We start from the raw sequence: 18,492 nt of genomic DNA, 5'->3' as shown, positions 1-18,492 counted from the left end.
CTGCTTCTGCAGAAAGTTTTTCGTAGTGTACTGACTTCAGTATTCTCTATAGCTTACTGTTATTTTTTTACAGTTTGGATTTGCGGCTTTTTAAACGCTTTTCACAATGTTACCCTTTTTCCGCACCTAGGTGTCCAATTTGAAGTTAAAAATCTAATCTAATCTGTGCTCTTTTAATCACGTTCATACCGCAGTACAAACCCGAAGTATTACACCAATGCAGCGGTTTCAAATAGGGCGGTAATTAGGCATTTTGAAAAGGTCCCATTTTGGTCCATCTTTGGATGACCCCGGTCGCTGCAGGCAAAGCAATGTAACAGTTAATTGCAATTTGTTTGACGTGGCGACCCTTTGTGCTACTTTTTTGATAATGCACTTGTTAATGTTTAGTCTTTTAGATTGTTTGAATAGCGGAGGGTCGGCTGTTTAGATCTGTGGTATATTGTTTGGTCGGTTGATTGGTCAGCGTATTTAAAACTGATGTGAAGTATATCAAATATATACACTAAGGATGCCAAAGACGTGCAAAGTGAAGAAGAAAAATTAAGAAAGACCCTGGGTTCCGACGACTTGCGGCTGCGGAAGAAACCGGGAAAATGCTCAGATGAGAGAGAAATATATTAAATACATAGAGTAAATTAAAGATTGAACGATTAATTAAGAATTAAAGAGAAAAATTAAGGGGATCTGTTCACATTTTGATTTTAATTTGATTATTACTTATTTTATATCTTCAAATGTGAAATAGTCATGTGTTGCAAGAGCTCTTGAATCGAAACCTACCTATTTTTTATAAGTTACATAACTCGAGTATGATTATACCAATTCAATTAGAATTCAAAAATTCGTCGTAGATAAATATTACGTAATCGCACGTAGATAAATATGATTCGAATGATATATCCTTTCATGTCACGAATTTGTATATTTTGTACTTACTGGAAATATTGAAAAATATAAACTTATTTTTTTATTAATTTATATTTTGTTATATAATGTTTCACAATTCCGTAACAAATTCTGAATAATTATATAATATGTATGTACGATATCTCTATTCACATACTTAGATATATTATTTTAAAAACAAGAATATGAGTCAACACAAAGAAAAATAAATATACGCAATAACAATGTTGAAACCCTTCCACTTGTGTAATGGGTAATTAAAATAAAAGATTGTTGGCACAGACCAACAACGGGTAAAGCCAATAAAACGTTTATTATCCGACCGCCCCAAGTAAATACATTCGCTCGTTTAGATCCCGCTAGTTTCCGAACGGGTGCGACGACGCGGCGCCGAAAAAAGAAAAAATATAACCCTCAGGCGACGCACATGTTCGTTCGAATTTTGAAAATTATATGCGTGTTTAAATTCCCAACCACATTATTCGAGCTTGTTTGAATTTGGAACCGCGTTCAATAATCGGACTAGGATTAGTGACAAGATTAGTTACAATAATAGAACGAGAGGGGTTGCCAAATTGGGACCTTAATCCCGATAATGCGAAGTGAAATGAAAATTACAGTGTAAGCTGGTTAATATTTTAGCGGGAAAATGTATGCTACGTAAACGTGTTAGCGGATTTTAACGTGTTAGTTTGACACATTTTGATATTAAATATTAGTGGGTCGTTGCAAAACTAAAATTTACTATACGAAATGTGAGTAAATGTAAGTAATACAATATTTGTAATCAGTAAAAATGCTTTACTGACTGATCTTATATACTTGTATTCGTAGCAGTTCGTAGCAATGCTACGAAGTATCTCTTTCCTATAAAACTCAAACATGAGAACGTTCAATAAAGCTCTGTTAAAATGATGCATTGAAATCGCAACAAAACAACCATCAACAGACCGCCAAAGGTAAATACCATCTGACTATGTTACAAAAAGTCCGTATATCGTAAGTCAAAACGCCCCACGTGTCGGTGCGGATTAGCGTTATGATTGCGACGCCAGCGCCCTCTGCGTACCTCGTTACACCATTATTTGAATTTCGAAAACGAACGGCCCATCGCCCCCGGGGCTTTTTACTCTATGCCTATTTGTGGCCAGTGTTAGATCGTGAAAGCATTTCGGTCTTTGTATTTAGGCATCCTGCAGCGTTTTGTGCATTGAATAAAAATATGTTTTGTTTTTTTTTGTAGACACAGCGAGATGGCAAATGTTCCAAATAATTGTAAAAGAGGTCACAATATTTTTTTATAGTTATCGAGTATTCGTGTTGTATTTGGAATTGAGACTCGGAACTCATCATCGAGTGTGTTATTGCTAACACTGATGTCAGATTTTATTCAAATAGCCTAAAGGCATCTGACATTACTTTTACGACTACTTACTGCCATCTAGTGGCAGGTAGTCGCATACACACTAGTAACCTAAACTATCCACCAGTGTCCATCGGTGACTCGGAACTAAAAATTGGAGAGGAAAAATCTGTCGACGGAACTCCACCGAGAGAGCACCGTAGAGCAAGCTCTTCAATTTTATAGAATGTGAGTAGGAGTTATGTATTTAACAAAATCCAAAACGTTAACCGGGTCACTACATTTTTTTTAAAACATACAGATAACATCTTGTTTAGTTCGCTAGTTGTGTGCCAATATTGGATCGCCGAAATCTCCCGGATCACGTCGCTGATACTTTGATGCAGTTGCCAAACTAATCAGGCGCTTATACGAGTATGTAAAAGTTAAGCACCTTACGATTGTGTTACCAAATCAGTCGGATCTAAGTATATTAAGAGAGATATATAGATATAGCTCTTTCTACGGAGACCTGTTTTTATATGATATTTAGAAAAATCTTGTACAATTTTCAATTGCAAATTTTTTAATGTTTTAAAAAATCACTTTAAATTTTATATTTATATCATGTTCATAAACTGATTTCATAAATTTGAGAAGAGTTTTGAATAAGAAAAAAGAACACATGTTTATCTTATCTAACCACTTTAACTTTAATATAGCACAGAATATCAAGTAATACGTAAATAAGTGTGTATACAAATGATTGTAAATAGTCAAAATCTAATTCCGAATGCATCAATTCGAGAAACCGCGCAGTATGCACAAATGCACACAGTGATGTAATTTCCCAATTTCACGGACAAAGGGGTTGCAGTAAAAACTAGCTAACTAGAGGCGCCGGCGGCGCATTCTCAATTTGAACGCGTTCTAAATTCAAATTTAACTGAGCTATGAATTTGTTCGGGAAGAAAATATTTTAATAACCTCCTTGGGGATTTGGTTCGGCTGTTTGAGGGTTAAAGTGAGTGCTGTGAAGGATTTTTTATTCCCGTTTTTACCTCGTTCAGTGTTCGAATATATTATGTTCGAACAACAGCTTATCAACTTACAGAAATTTATTGTGAATTCACTGCTATTACCGCTACATAGAGGTGGCTGCAAGATCAAGCAACCTGCAAAGCGCAGTTGACTGTACTAAGCTAGGTATGTAGGTATGTGACTAATATTTTCTCAACATTTATAAGTAAGAATTATAAAACCGGTGATTTTATATCGATACGAACAATAGTAAAATTTAATATAATTCATTAGAAGCTGATACATGAAACATTACATAATATAAATGGATATTTTATTAATATTATAAAATTTAGTAAAAAAATATCGGCAAGTTGTGCAAAACCAAATAACACAATTTGTCAACCGCGTAACAAATGCAAAAGCAATAACCCTAAAATTCACATATCGAATAACACGAAACGCGATATAGGTAGCGAGCACTCCATACACAACACCCACCCAAGTTAATACAACTAAACCCGTCCGAACAGCAAACGAATACGGACCGCGAACTTATCAAAATAAATAATTCAAACTCAGAAACGTCGTATCACGCTCCACCGACTATCAGTTGTCTAGGCTTACGCATAATCTCTATGAGCGACGAACATTCCACCATTTGTGGACGTGGAAAAATCTCGCCCTAACCGAATAACCCTTCGTGGGGGCGAGGGGTCGCTCGTTTCCGATTGGCCGCCTCCCAGGAAGGATATGACCTATAGTTTTTCTTCTTAAGAACTTCCTTCGGCCATTGTGCGCGTGATTTACGACTTGCGTTGGTGGGGGGGCGTAGATTGATGATTGCTAGTATCCGGCCGCTCGCAATCACATCTGGTCTTGGCATAAGCAAAATGTCATAGTGAAACGATTGGTCAGCTAAGCATAATGTCAGTTTCTAAAAATGACATTTTCGCCCAATTGCTTTTCGTAAATCGTGACTTGCGCACAATGTCACTTTCGCTAAACAAAATTTTCTACGAGGCCATTTTTGAAAAACATCGTTTTCGCATAATGTCACTTTGCGTGTCACGATCGCAGAATGACATTATATTTTTACATCCAAGACAGATCCAATACTGACTTCTAATATTAAATGGGTTGCCAGATAGAAAGCAAACACCGCAATCCATGGCCATTTTAATCACATACGAGTAGTAGATTTCGATCTAGGTAAAAAAAGAATTTCTCTCTGCAAAAAATTGCATATTGAAGGAAAAATACGTTCCTCGAAAGTGACGTTTTGCGTACGTGACATTCTGCTTCAAGACCTCATATATGTGTTGGCTCCTGAGCAATTTCCCCGCATATTCGTTTACCCGACGCATTATGGGGGCTCTTCCCGACTCTGAGTGTTATTGCCGCTATTATGAGCTGAATGGTAGTGATAAAGGAATGCCTTTTACGATGTTAAGCGAATGGGATTAAGCGATTAACATTTCGTTTTTGCAGATTAATTGTGGAGGTAATTAATTTAAATACGAAATTAATTTACAAGCTTTTATTTAGTTTCACCTGTCCTGGTGTTTGTCTGTCGGTAATCAAGTCTTGCGACTTAAATTTTACCTACATGTCCTACAATATTAAAATTCCCCACATTCCATGGCAATCAGTTTCCATGGCAATGGCAGACATGTTGCTGCACCCAGGAGACTCCCAACGGGGGAACTTCAGTCATACAGCACGGTCAAGGTTTTTTGTCACATACTAAACGCATCAAGATCTCTCTGACGACAGCGGTTTTTTCAAAAACTTTCATTACAACGAGCAAAGTATGTTTTTCGTCCTACTAAGCCCATGCGGGGCATACTCCGTGCACAGTACTTCACCAGTTCCGTCGGGCTATCCGATTCACTTCAGATAGGAAAACTCTCCTTTTTTTTAGTTTAAAAGTTTTAGTTGTTGTAGTGGTTTTTTGGTTGAAAGTCGCACATGGATGAGAGAGGCACAGGACAGAGGAGGGCGGCGTACGCGAAGAGAGGGCTATGGCTCAGCAGTGGACACAAAGAGCTTGAAATTATTATCATTCTAAGAATAAGGGCTAACATTAAGTGTTCCGGTATTCTTAAATCCGGTAAAATTAAAAATTACAGTTATATTTCTGTACGTATAAATGTTGTATTAGACCACACTGTAGGTACTTAATATACTTAGTCATTAAAATACTCGTATAACTCTCATGCCACCTCCGTGTTAATAAGCGTAAACAACCATCCTTAAATTTAATAACCCTTATTACATCCATTAGGCCTAACAGTTAACAAAATAATCACTCCATTACGTCACTAGTGCACAATGAAAATCGTAAACACTGCTCAAATAGACAGCGGCCGAGAATATGGACAATAAACTTACATTTTACCGCTTATTGGATCGCAGAAAGTAAAATTAAAACTACAGTTTTATTTTTATTCATGGATTGGTTTTGTGGTGTGTGGTTCCGTCCTAGAATAGGGACCACTCCATATCCTGCCGTGGATATATTACGAGGCGATTAAGGGACACACAGCCTAGGCAGCCCATAGGCAACAATAGCATTCCCAAGGAGGGTTAACGCCAGGCAGGCGGCCGGTTGTAATTGTCTTGCGGTTGTCTTCAAATTTTTTTATTTGGGGTCTAGTGTTAATAAGATACAGGTAAAGTCACGTCATTTCTTGTCGTTTCTCAATCTTGGATGCCTGTTATATGCAAAATTAAAAAATATATTAGAAGATAAAGAACTAAAATTACATTTTCATAATTAATTATAATACAATCAGATTTCTTTTCTTTATACGCGGTCTTCAGCTATATTACATTAGTACAGTTACGCCCAAACGATATACACAATAGGAAGCACTTACTGGCCGGTCGCGTGCCGGCGGGTCGCCGCCAACAGTCAGCTAAATTTATCACAAGGGCGTGAAACTCGTGAAAGCCATTTTTGTGCACTGTGCATTGTACAGCCCAGTCTTAATAGATGTTAATAAACGTGACTATACGTGGAACGTGGTTGTTTCGGTTGGTTTTTATTGTATTATCCCGGTTCCACAATGTCGTCGAACAGTTTGCCAAACTTTGGCGGGTTCGGTATACATTTCTGGTTTTTTATTGCGGTAAATAAAAGCATTCATACTGACTACGCAATGTTCACGCATTCGCGTCGGCAGTCGGCATGTGTCTGAGTTCAGCGACAGTATGTTTTTGTGTCTATTTTGTGTATTATGGGTTGATAAAGCAATGAAGAAGACTGACAGAAATAGACAATAGAAGGGGAAGAATGATTGGCCACTGAATGAATGATAGAAGAGGTCCAGGGAGACCGAGGAAGAGATATGCGAGCAACTGAAAGAGAAGGCGGCGTTGTATAGTATCGAGACCTTAAAAGCAAAGCCGAGGATAGAGAGGCGTGGCGTATACTCCACCGACAAGGGCATACCTCTTAATTAAGATGAAGTAATGGGTTGATATTCTACATGTGTATTACGCGGAGTCTTGTCTATGCTAATACAGACTAACGGCCCGTCTCGGCTTCCCTCGGGTAAAACCATTATACACCAAAACATTCTTCTGGAATCACACCATCTATTCGTGAAAACTGTACCGTTTTCCGTAAGGTAGTTTTTGAGTTTATTGCGTTCAAACAAACAGAGGCTACCGGGGGATTTATTTTTATAATATATAAGAATATTCAAGTTAAAAATGGTTAAAGCAACCCCGACTCGGCAATTACAGTGGGCGTGGACCTCGTACAACCACCCCGCTATTTTACGGCCGGCATTTAGCGTTAGTGCTCTGCGTTAATTGTTCCACCGTATTTAGCGGAGTAGATTTAAGTAATTTATTGCTAAGACACATTTAACACTAAGACTCATGACTTCGTTGTAAATGTTGCGATAAATCGTTCATTTATCTATTTTTATATATTATTATTATAAAGAGGAAAGCGTTTGTGAGTTTGTACGTTTGAGGCGGGTAATTTCCGAAAGTAACGAACCGATATAAAAAATCTTTCATCAATAGAAAGGTACGTTATCCAAGATTGCTATAGGCTAAGTTTCATCTCAAAATTCCCACGGAAGCGAAGCCCCGGGCAACATTACTTATATAACATTACAAAATCACCTCTGATAAATTTTTATGTGGTTGTAAGATGAGTCGGGGTTCTAGAATAGGAACAGACCACCGTGAATGTCGTACGAGGCGATTAAGGGACAAATATTTTTGGCAGCTGATGGCAACAAAACCATTCCAAAAAAGGGTGGACGTCAGGCAAACCGTTGACTGTTGGTAAATCTCAAACTACTGAGAACGGTGGCCACCAAAATCTTCATAGTAGACTGTGACTACATTGTGTAATGGAAAACTATAATAATTTGCAATAAATTCCTTTATCTAGTGTAGAACAATTTGGAAATTGTTCTACACTAGATAAAGGAATTTATGATATGATAAAGGAATCTTCCAAATTGTTAATAAACAAAAGAAATTGGTAAAAATTTGACGGTGGCGCTAGTGTGCAGTTATGTTTCACCTTAAAAATGACGAAATACCAGTAAAATATACCTAGATAACAGCTATAAAATAAATACAGTGCGGTAGTTGGCTACCATTACATGCTCCCGGTGAAGTGCGTTTCGCTCGCGTATCCCGCTGATTTTTCACACGAAAGCGGGTTAAAATCTTCCGGCAGGATAAACGTGAAATATAAAAAGTGCAGAAGTAGCTAGTAGTTTATAGCTTTTTGTGGACGTGATAACTGAGGGCGTAATTTTTAAATAAATGCTTTTAAACTTCTACATTAAGAAATAAAAAAGTCCCAGAGTGATCTGGAGACATTTCTCAATGAAGAAATTTTAGATCTATTCCCTTGCCTATAGACGGAAAATACAGTCGTATCGTGGTCTTATATATTGAAACTAGCTGCGCCCCAGGGCTTCGCTCCCGTGGGAATTTCGGGATTATAAGTACCACTTGGGTTATTCCAGGTTATATTCTACGCGTGTACCAAATTTCATAACAACAAAGTAACAAAGATACATCTTCGCAAATTTTCGCATTTGTAATATTAGTAGGATATTTACATAACCAATAAAAAAGTATGATATCTTAAACCTTCCTATACTTAAAAAAATTGTATTATGTTGGTCTTAATTTCTTTTAATGTGTCTTTTACGAAATAATTAAATGTATCTCTATCGATATTTTAAAATACGTTTTTAAAACTGTGTAACTTTGTACAAGCCTATTTTTGGTGTGACGTTATCACATTGTCCTTTCGCTATTCTGCACCCGGGTTTGTGTTGAGAATTCATCGCAAATTCTATAAAGGAAATGAATCTGGTTTTACTGAACTGCGTTTAATGTATTTATTACCGCTTCGTGTCGAGACCCACAAGTTTTGTAGCGAGTTGTGTTTATGTGTTTGCTAATTTGTCTACTAGCGACCCAGCCCGGCTTCGGACGGTCTAACTGGCTATTTTCTCGTAATAAATCTCTGGTTTAACTTTATTTCTCAAAAGAACAATTACATTCACTTATTATTGAGAAATTTACATTACATTTTATAACAGTAACCAAAATTTATGCGAACGTGGGTAGACAAAAGGATGTAAGCAAACGAGTTGACTATCTCGGATACACTCGACCACTAGACGTGGCAAGCCAGTCAGTACTTAGTAAGGCGGGATTTTTCCGAATGTGTGATCTTAATTTTTTTTTTTTAATAATAATTGTGTTTTAACTTCTCGAATGTCCAACGGCAACATATTATAAATTCTTCCTAAATCTATTATAAAACCTTTTATAAATCTTCGTTAATAAAGTGTCTAAACAGTGAAAACTGCAAAAAAATATCGGTGAATCTTCAGAACTATGGAAAATAATAGTAATAATAGGCTTTGTGCTATTTTTGTTAACGAGTATTAATATTATTTGTTGTACGTAACAATTAAGCATTTATATAATTTTAAATATAATAATATTTCGTTCCTATAAAATATCTTTCGTCAAAATCAAAGGAAAATAATTACGTAATTTGAAAAGTATTACATAATGAATGTAAATATCATTAATTTTCAAAAATACATTTTAAAGTTAAGTAGGTAGGGCTTATGAATTACGCAATCGACGGCCGGGAAACAACCGCCCCCGCCATTAGCGCGGGAAAAACTTTCAGTAATTTTTTTTAAAGGCTTGTCGCGCATTGAATGTCATCTTGTATTTGGTTAAAATGTCAGATGCCTGTAGGCATTTTGAACAAAATATGACTGTGTTAGCAATAACACACTTGATAAAAAGAAAATTATTATAACTAATATAAATTATTTAAAATGACATCGCTGTATTTATGTTTTACTAACTGCGCCTCGGGGTTTCGCTCCCGTGGGAATTTCGGGATAAAAAGCACCCTATGTATTATTCCAAGTTATATTCTACACGTGTACCAAATTTCATAACAATCCGTCCAGTAGATTTTGCGTGAAAGAGTAACAACGCGAGTAACAACACACGCACATACAGTCCATTTGAGAATTAGCCATTTCACAAATTAGTCAATTTTAGAACACGGATCCATTTTGGATATAACAAAAAAAAACGTCCTATTTTTTTACTCATTCAATGATTTTCAATGACCGGTGCGCCTTGGCAGCCCTCTTCCGGAATTCTTACTGAGTTTTTAATAGAGCACCGGCCGCAACCCTTTTATTGTGATTAGTTATTGTATTTGCGAGGGGCTGTCTAGGCTGTATTGACAAAAATACCCGGCCATCCCACTCCCCCTTAATGGGAATTAAAATCAAAAAGTTCGTTGCGTGATTTCTGAGAAAATGTAATATTTTTAAGACGACACCTTTAAATAATGGACGGCGGTAATTTATAAGTAACTGGTTGAACAAGACTTGCGAAGCGATTATTGTTCTTTGAAAGTTTACAAGTTTGCAATTAGAGTCGTATTTTTTTTTTGTTGGACATACACTTAACAGCTGATCAACATTAGCATTCCCAAGAACGGTTTACGACAGTAAATTTTTTATGCGAACCCCGATCTTCGGGGCGTCAAGGTGAGAAAAATGTCGACACTCAGCCATGAGGATCACGACAGAGGGGTCAATGGGCGAAGTGCTGGTTAGCATTTCATTTCTCACCATCGAATCGATTCGAAGTGAAACGCAGCGAACCAATCACATTGCAGAGTGGTTGTCGTTGCGTCACAATGGCGCAACGTGATTCACTGCTTCTTACTTCGAAATGATTCGATGGTGAGAAGTGTAATGCAAACCAACACTTCGCCCAGTGATATTTAACAAAAAAGATTATGAGAGATAAAACAACACCAATTAAGAGGGCCATTCAGAGATATTTCTAGTTATTAAGAAATTGGTAGTTGTCTTCATAACAGTCTTAATTGGACCATCAAACGAATTAAACAACGCGTTTGTGGGACGCTCGTTCTACGTTCATTAATGAGGGCACGCAATTTTATTTCTATGTTTTATTGCGCACCATATCCACATTAATGTGTAGGTCCATGTTACTTTCACAATACTCTCTTCAAGCTCGTGTGTTCACGGATGTAATCGAGGCTGTGACGTCCCGAAGCGACGTGTTCGCGTAAAAAATAAACCTTTAAATTTTCGATTCATCCGTTATTATACAACCGGTCAACCCTCCTTAAGAATGCCGATGTCGCTCGCCTATTAGCTGCAGGCTGTGTCCCTTAATCGCCTCGTACGACATCCATGGGAGGATATAGTGAGGTCCTATTTCAGGACCCGTGCGCATATTCACTATTACCTGAAACTTAGAGATTGCACTAGCGATAAGGACGCCTATTGTACATTTTTCTAGTTGTACTATCTATCATAGACCAATAACAAGTTTATTTGTTAGACAATTTAAAAAACCCCCGACTTTCAATAATCATTTCGCTACAAGTTTTAACGGCTAAACCGATTTTGATCAAACATATCTAAGAACCACCGAATAAAAATTAGCTATCAAATAAAAATAAACCGCATCCAAATCGGTTCACCCGTTGATGAGCTACGGTGCCACGTACACAGTCAGACAGACACACTTACCAGGCAAACTTATAACACCCCACTATTTGCGTCGCGGGTTAAAAAAGACAATAAACAAATACAGAGTTGACCACAATACATTTGTAGTGTGTCCTATTATTCGAACTGATTTGTGTTTTGTTTTTGATATAATAAAGTAGTAGTTTTTCTTTACAACATACAGCATAGTCTATTACCAGAACAATTATATACTAACTTCAGCTGGTACATAAGACCGTGGTCTGGATCTCGCTAATTAAAACTGTGTTTGCTTAATCTGCTCCGCGTATTGTGGAGCGAAGCATCTTAGTATAGAGTTATTTGCAGAAGCGACACATAAAATTTTGCACGACACGTACCTATTATATTTTTTATATTACCAACAGGCAAACAGACATGTGTCCCATCTGATGGTAAGTGGTCACTTTAGCCATTGGACGCCTGCAACACGAGGGGTGACACAAGCGCGTCGCCGATTTTGTAGCCCCTTTTGCCATAGCACCCTGGTAATTACACTGCCTCTCTCACCCGGAACCAGAACACAACAATTCAAGTGTTGCTGTTTGGAGGCAGAAATTGATTTCAATGGCGACTTTTAAATCACAGGACAACACAGTTTATTAGCTAACGTAAGACAATGCTAATATAATATAATAATAATAATTGTTTGTTGTTTAAATAATATAATTGTTTGTTGTTTGTTTTAATATCTGTTGCTTCTTAATATTATATTTTCTTTGTTTACGTCTCTAATTTATAAACTTTCTGAGTGTGTATGTTTTGGGCTACAACCCAGTTCTTAATTATAATGTTTTGTTTTGTGTAATGGAATGGCTGTAATCTGATTTGCACACCTTATGAAATAAATAAAAAATATAATACTGATTTGACATTTTATAAACTAGTACTACGAGATAATTTCGTTTAAAATTATCTCGCTCTCTCTTTATGACTTGCTTTTGTGATGTTTGTCTTACATCTACGCAAATATACTGAAAAAATAAATAAATAAATATATTAGGACAAATCACACAGATTGAGCTAGCCCCAAAGTAAGTTCGAGACTTGTGTTATGGGATACTAACTCAACGATACTATATTTTATAACAAATACATATATAGATAAATATCCAAGACCCGGGCCAATCAGAAAAATAGCATTTTCCATCATGACACGACCGGGGATCGAACCCGGGACCTCTCGGTTCAGTGGAAAGAACCTTGCCACTGCGCCACCGAGGCCGTCAAAAAAAACATTCTAATCCCACGATGGTGATAAGCATGCGTTAGGTTTTAAGCAATTCACGTCGACAGTCTGCGATATGTCGAAGTGTAAAAGTTTACATATGTAACTAGCGACCCGCCCCGTCTGCGCGCGGGTGCAATATTATGCATGTTATATATGCACTCTATCTATTTAAAAAACCCGCAACAAAATCCGTTGCGTTTTAAAGATCTAAGCATACATAGGGACAGACAGCGAGAAGCGACTGTTTTATACCATGTAGTGATTAACATTCTATACGAAGTTTATTCTATGAGCAAACCCTGTAAATAGAGGTAACGCGAAGTCACGTAATCACGGCAATCTCCGCGAGAGGGCGCGCACAAAAAGAAATAATTATCCGTCGCCGCTTTCACACTTGTCCTCACTTGTCACATGTTAGGGGGCGCTCTATTGCCTACTTTATCTGTATGTGGTTACTCTATGCTTCTCTATATCATAGTGTAGTACTGTGAGTATGCCCGCTGTTTATATATTTATTTATTTTGTTTATTCTTCTTCTTCATATCGACTCGACTGAATTTGCGAGGAAATATATCATTTTGTTTATTTATTTACATTAGGACGTATATGTGGATGTCGTACAAGGCGATTAAGGGATATAAAAGCTTGAAATCTGATTGGCACCAACAATATTTCCAAAAAGGGTTGACGTTAGACAATCAGTTCTTTAAAAAAGGGTCACATCTTCTGGCGTTCTTCTGGATCTTGGGCGCAACAGCCGTGAATACAACCGAAAACATGCGAGGATAAATTCTAATGAGCGTGTATCGGAGATGACACAAATAGTTCATAAGTTGGTTCGAAAATAAAATATAATTTTACGACGACATAGAAATGTCGTCGAAATCAATTCGCGAGAATATTGCTTTGATGATTGAATGATGATTTTTCATTTATAATACGAATCATGATAAGTAAATATATTTTTAGTTATTCATGAGAAATTAAATGCAAAAAATTGATACAAATGTAAACAAATGTAATGTTGTTATCACAGAAACAAACCAATGTTATACGAAATAAATTCTAAATATTCCTATAATTTGAATCCAATCCAAGCCATCTACACTACACCACTGAGCCGCAACTGTTTGGCAATCTCGCCGCCATTCAGCCGCTAACGAGCTGTTTTGAGCTCCCATTGCAGAGAAACTACATAAATTAGTTTCTACGTAATATGTATAGTCTCATACACAGCCATATATACATATTAAAGTATAGCGAATTGGCAAGTCTGCGATACATTATCCCTCTCTTTCATTTCAACGTATTACTGGTTGCCTCTGCCGCCATAGAATGTCGGAGCCGAGAGTCCACTTTCCTACTTTTTCTGCTCTATTAGGCGCAGTCTTTGACATATTTAGTTGTTATGACCAATTACAGTTTGTGATACATTATTATAGATAAAAAAATGCTTTCATACGACGATAATTACATACGAAAATAAATCTGAGATGATGAAAAGAACGTAAGGAAACAAAAATTCCAATTCGAAACAAATTTCTATTTTTTTTTTACCAGCACATTAAATATAAGCTTGTTCAGTTTAACATTATGACGTAGACTAAATATTTGGACTCGTCCTTTTTGGACTTTCTTCGTTTACAGCCTCTGCGAGAACAGCTGAAAGACAATATCAGCATTCCCAAAGGGGTTGACGTCAGGCAAGCGGCCGATCATAGCCAAATCTTCAAATTAGTGCTTTTTACAACCTGGGCTCTGGGGCGTCACAGCTCCGAATGTAGCCAAAACAGCTATGGAACACACGAATATGACTTAGATTTATATGTTAAATATAACTTATAAATAAATGACAAATTTTGAATTTTAATTGTGTTCTGTATGTGAATGTGAACAATGTATCACTAAATGTTTATGTATCACAATGTAAATGTAATGTATTATTGTTAAAAGAGATATATAGATGTACTTACTTGAGGAGCACATTTTTCAACTTCCTTCGGTTGCAGCCTCTGCAAATGGTTGGGCAGTCGAGTTTCCCCGGCGGCCGTCGACCTCTCCCTAGCTTCTGCTGTCCTGGTACTCTGGCTTGACTTTATGCTGCCGCTCATTTTGTTTGCCTAGGGATTGTATTATATGGTGTATCCTTACATATTATAAAACAAAGTCCACTGTCGCGTCTGTCCATCTGTCTGTCTGTTCGCGACAAACTCGAAAAAGTTTTCACCAATATACTTATCCTTAATTATAAAACAAAATCCTCTACAGGCGTCTGTCCATTTCTTTTCATAACTTTGAAAGTATTATTATTTTCACAGTAATTTTTTCACTGGTTATTTCAAATAATATTAGCCTTAGGATAGTCTTAAAAATATAACAAACTAGCTTTGGTCCGCGGCTTCGTCCGCGTAAATTTCCCACGGGAATAGTTATTTTTCCGGGATGAAAAGCTATGTCCTTCTACATAATTCAAACTACATGTATACAAAATTCCAAGAAGATTGGTCGTATAGATAGAGCGTGAAGAAGCGTGAAGGTAACAAACAAACAAACAAACAAACAAACAAACAAACAAACAAACAAACAAACAAACAAACAAACAAACAAACAAACAAACAAACAAACAAACAAACAAACAAACAAACAAACAAACAAACAAACAAACAAACAAACAAACAAACAAACAAACAAACAAACAAACAAACAAACAAACAAACAAACAAACAAACAAACAAACAAACAAACAAACAAACAAACAAACAAACAAACTTTCGCATTTATAATATTAGTTAAGATTGTCATCTACACTATTGATTTGAAATGAAAAATATAATTTAGGTACCATTTCTTCATTCCTCCGGATGAGTTCGAGCTGTTGTTCGCGCGCTATCGCCTGCATGATCGCCGGCGACGGACGTATTTTTTCTTCATTGCCTATATTTATTATACAAAATGTTATTTTGGACACACACATTATAAATATATGAGTCAAATTATAAATTAATTAACTAGTCGTTCGCCGCGAACTTTAGACCTCGCGAACACAATAAATTTTCACAAAATTGTGAATATTTCAAAAACGACTTAATCGATTTTGTCGCTCCACGAAAATTCTATTGACAGATCCATACCTTCTAAATTTCATAATCAGACGAACGGTTCATTTATTTCAAATGTATTTTTGCCCTAAATTGATTTATAGACCTCGTTCGCACTATCAATGATTTATATCAAAATTTATTATATATACAGTACACTACATAAACAGGTAAAATATACAAGGTTATTGGTATCTAACGCATAACCTTCCAAAGGCACATAAGGTACATGTAGATTAACATCTTTTGTTCTACAAATTTTATCTAAGCGTAACAAATACAAACATTTTCCGTTTTTTAGTTTTAATGTCGTTTCCATAAAACGTCAACTCTATGTTCGATTCCGCTACATATAACGCTACTGTACTGTCACGTGTTGCTTGACTATTGCACAGAGTTAAGATGTGTAGAATCGCAAATCAAATTGTATTTTTTTTTATATGAAAAATAAACTACGAATCACGAAAAGTCGTAGAATAAAAGTAACCGCAGAAAGCCAGCCGGAAGACATCGTGCTGCAGCAGGCCGTAGTCGCACGCGGCGCCCGCGCACGCGCGCAGAGCTTTGCGCTCGTGCTCGCTGCACAACTGGAAACAAAACTTTACGTATTTATTTCTTTTTTTATATACTACCTTATAGTCGATTTTTATTTACGCATAATATCGTAGAAGCGGTGGTGGCGTAATGGTTAACACGCCCGCCTGTAGATCGAAAGGTTCTAGATTCGAATCCTACTCGTACCACATGAGTTTGTATACCAATCTGTCTCATATATAGTAGATTTCATCGTCCACCACTTGCTTCCGGTGAAGGAAAACATCCTACACAATGGTTGATTCATATTAACTTGTGTGTGAAATCGAGATAGCAATGGCAAACCACTCCATTAATAATGCCAAGAAAGTTGTTGTGTGTGTTTCATTCCATGTAATAACCCCGACCCCCAGTCATAAAGAATACTAATAGTAATCAAAATATTAACGAAGTATATATCAACCTCATCAAATCAATTTATGAAACTAGCACAGCCGATATTAAACAGCAGTCTCGAGGTCCATCTTTCCCAATTATGCGAGGAGTAAAACAAAGTGACCCGCTCTCCCCAAAACTGTTCACTAGCGCACTCGAAGAAGTGTTTAAAACGCTAGATCAAACATAGAAGTCTAAAGGCATTATCGTCGGCGAGAAAAGATAAACTAATCTTCGTTTCGCCGACGACATTGTCCTATTTGCCAATTCCGCATCTGAGCTCGAAGAATACTCCAAGACCGTGCCTTCAAATGGGACTGAAAATGAACCAGTCGAAAACTAAGCTCATGACCAAAGGCGTTAAACATAGAGTAACGGTAGATGTGCAAGACATGCAATATTTCAACGAGTCTCGTTCATCGATCAGCAAGATAAAGAAATCGACTACAGAGTTGAAAATGCGTGGAAGAGTATCTGTTCGATGAAGGAATTGCTAAAGGGCAATCCAACGTGCTCAAGAAGAAACTTGTTGACGTGTGCATCTTGCACGTCCTAACCTATGACGCCCAATCATGGTCACTAACTCAAGAGCAGCGGTTCAAGCTGAAGGTATGCCACAGAGCCATGGAGCGCAGCAATGTTAAATTAACTGATCGAGTTCGAACACTATGCTGGGTTCCGTCACAAAACTGACAGATATAGGAGAAGCGGCGGCTAGCCCAAAGTGGAACTGGGGGGCCCACATTCTTACAACCTGGACTCCAACTGACGGGTATAGAAAGAGAGGCAGGCTTAGGACATTCGACAGACATTGGATGGAGAAGGCCAAAGAAAGGAACACGTGAAAAGAGAGATGGGAGGCTTTTGCCCAGCAGTGGGACATGTTATAGCTGTTAAAAAAATTGTAATCTGCTAGTAAAAACTATTTAGATCAAAAATAAAAACCATCCATAAAGTACCTTTATCCATGGAACGTTATAAAATAATGAAACACACATAGCACAGCAGAAATATGAAATGAAGGAGTGTGGAACCTCAGACAGAAACATTGTTCACCGAAAGCACGTTTCGCCGATAAACTTTCTTTTATATCTCAAAATACTTAAGGTTTATAAAAATGTTCTTACCTACCGTAATCGTGTCAAGCAGAACTGAATTTGCCGATTATTTTAATTAAAACTAATGTAGATTTTGAGAAACCAAAAAAAATTAAATAGCTATATAAATTACCTGAATGTTAGCAGATCTAAGCGTAGGAGAAAATAAATAAGGTAGGATCGGCAATAAGTCCAGTCTTAAGGCACATTTGGGTAAAATCACGAATGGAGAACTACCGCTCCACACTGATTCCACTATGCTGTCTAGTTCTAGTTTCTTTCGGTACATCTGAAATAAAAAATGGGATAAAATTGAATATTTCTGTTATTAGAACGCGCAACGGTTTGTCGCCGATGAAATTATATAGTCATACTAGCTTCGCCCCGGGGCTACGCTCCCGTGGAAATTTCGAGATAAAAAGTATCCTATGTGTTATTCCAGGTTATATTCTACCCGTCTACCAAATGTCATAACAATCTGTCTAGTAGATTTTGCGTGAAAGAGTAACAACACACACACACATACACGTCCCGCGCAGCAGCCAATGGCTATTGAACACGATCATTTAAATTTAAATTCTTACGCGCGCACTACTAATCTAGTTTTTTTTCATATTGTATTCCTGTCATTCTAATCAATCAATTTGTGTTAACAAGCAAGAATGTTATTATCTAATTTTTAGCTCAAAGTATTTTATTTCATCTATAAGTTCCGTAATTAACACAT

The 18,492-nt window shown here is 37.0% G+C and overlaps 1 protein-coding gene across 1 annotated transcript in view; it reads right to left on the bottom strand.

Moving 5' to 3' along the window:
* The window catches only part of cutlet, a 42,535-nt gene that overhangs the window by 15,258 nt on the left and 8,785 nt on the right, over positions 1–18,492 (bottom strand). The window contains exons 12-15 of the mRNA XM_053754836.1: positions 17,899–18,054; positions 16,187–16,286; positions 15,444–15,535; positions 14,575–14,721 (exon numbers count right to left, since the gene is read on the bottom strand). Of these exons, the coding sequence (XP_053610811.1) occupies positions 14,575–14,721; positions 15,444–15,535; positions 16,187–16,286; positions 17,899–18,054 (495 nt within the window). The remainder of the gene's footprint in view (positions 1–14,574; positions 14,722–15,443; positions 15,536–16,186; positions 16,287–17,898; positions 18,055–18,492) is intronic.

This window comes from Plodia interpunctella, chromosome 14, assembly GCF_027563975.2.
Source record: "Plodia interpunctella isolate USDA-ARS_2022_Savannah chromosome 14, ilPloInte3.2, whole genome shotgun sequence".
Taxonomy (NCBI): Eukaryota; Metazoa; Arthropoda; class Insecta; order Lepidoptera; family Pyralidae; genus Plodia; species Plodia interpunctella.
Note: the sequence above shows the minus strand (reverse complement) of the source record. Positions and strands in the feature narration are given on the sequence as shown.